General features: G+C 72.6%; 1 protein-coding gene across 1 annotated transcript; it reads right to left on the bottom strand.

Annotated features, from left to right (window-relative positions):
- Nucleotides 1-222: 222 nt before the first annotated feature.
- PRR18 (proline rich 18) lies at nucleotides 223-1,023 on the bottom strand. Its single transcript, XM_063125423.1, has one exon. The coding sequence runs from the start codon at nucleotides 1,021-1,023 to the stop codon at nucleotides 223-225; it is 801 nt and encodes a 266-aa protein (XP_062981493.1).

The following is a 1,023-nucleotide window of genomic DNA, read 5'->3' as shown; positions in this document are numbered from 1 at the left end:
GTCGCCGGTGCAAAAGCTTTCGAGCCGACAGAGGAAGGAATGCACTTGTAGTCAACAACAACAGGTGGGCAGGCCTTCCCCGATGGTGAAGACGACTCTAGGACGCAAACCGGAGGGACAGAGCGGAGGGGGGCGGCGGCGGTTTGCTCTCTGCCCCTTGCCAAAGGGCCCCACTTCCGGGTGGGGCGAGCGCCCACCGAGCCAGGGCCGCCCGCCCGGAGCTCAGAGCGTGCTCAAGTGCGGCAGCGTGTCCAGCTTGTCGGCCCGGTCCCGGGCAACAGCGCTCTCCACGCCTCGAAGCCATTCCGTGCACTTCCGCACCAGCCCTTCGTCCGCCGCGGGGGCTCCAGGCCCGCCCGCCGCCTCTTCCTCCTCCTCGTACTCCACGTCGTCGTAGCGGTGGCGCTCATTGAGCAGCGACACCTGGAGCAGGGCGCGCAAGTCGCCGGCGGCGGCCGAGCCTCCCGCCAGGGGGCGCTTCGCGGCGTCGGGGGAGGCGGAGCGGGGCGTCCGCCCGCGTTGTCGCTGCTGGTGCTGCTGCTCCAGGCTCCGGCGCTGCAGCACCCGGATCGCCTCCGGGGGAAGGCTGAGCGAAAAGCGCAGCGCGGCGGCGGCCTCCCCGCGCCCGCCTGGCGCTGCGCAAAGGCTCTCGCAGGAGCGCGTGCCCGAGCCCGGCGGCCCCAAGACGGAGCGGCCCCGGGCGAGAGAGTGGGGAGCAGCCAAAGCGATTGTTGCGGCCGCTGTCGCTGCGGGGGGCGCCGGCGGGTTCCTGCTGCCTTGGGCGGCTGCTCGGCTGCGCGACACCTGCTTCTGGAGAGCAGCGCTGGGCCAAGAGCTAGAGAAGGCGCCGGAACGCTGCTCCGCAGGCGCCCCGCGACCTTTCCGAGGCGGCTTGGCTGGCGCAAGCGGTGCCGCCGCCGCCTTTCGGGGAGCCGCGGCCGGCGGCGGCGGCGGCTGTTGCTGCTTGCGAGGCTGTAGTCGCGGGGCGGCAGCAGGTGGTGGCGCGATAGGAGGCAGGGACAT

Source organism: Elgaria multicarinata, chromosome 4 (assembly GCF_023053635.1).
Source record: "Elgaria multicarinata webbii isolate HBS135686 ecotype San Diego chromosome 4, rElgMul1.1.pri, whole genome shotgun sequence".
In the NCBI taxonomy this organism is placed as follows: domain Eukaryota; kingdom Metazoa; phylum Chordata; class Lepidosauria; order Squamata; family Anguidae; genus Elgaria; species Elgaria multicarinata.
The sequence above is the reverse complement of the archived record's forward strand: the minus strand, read 5'-3'. Positions and strand labels throughout refer to the sequence as shown.

What these genes read in the sequence shown, in the direction of transcription:
- PRR18 (XM_063125423.1), bottom strand. Translation starts at nt 1,023, where the DNA reads ATGTCCCTGCCTCCTATCGCGCCACCACCTGCTGCCGCCCCGCGACTA.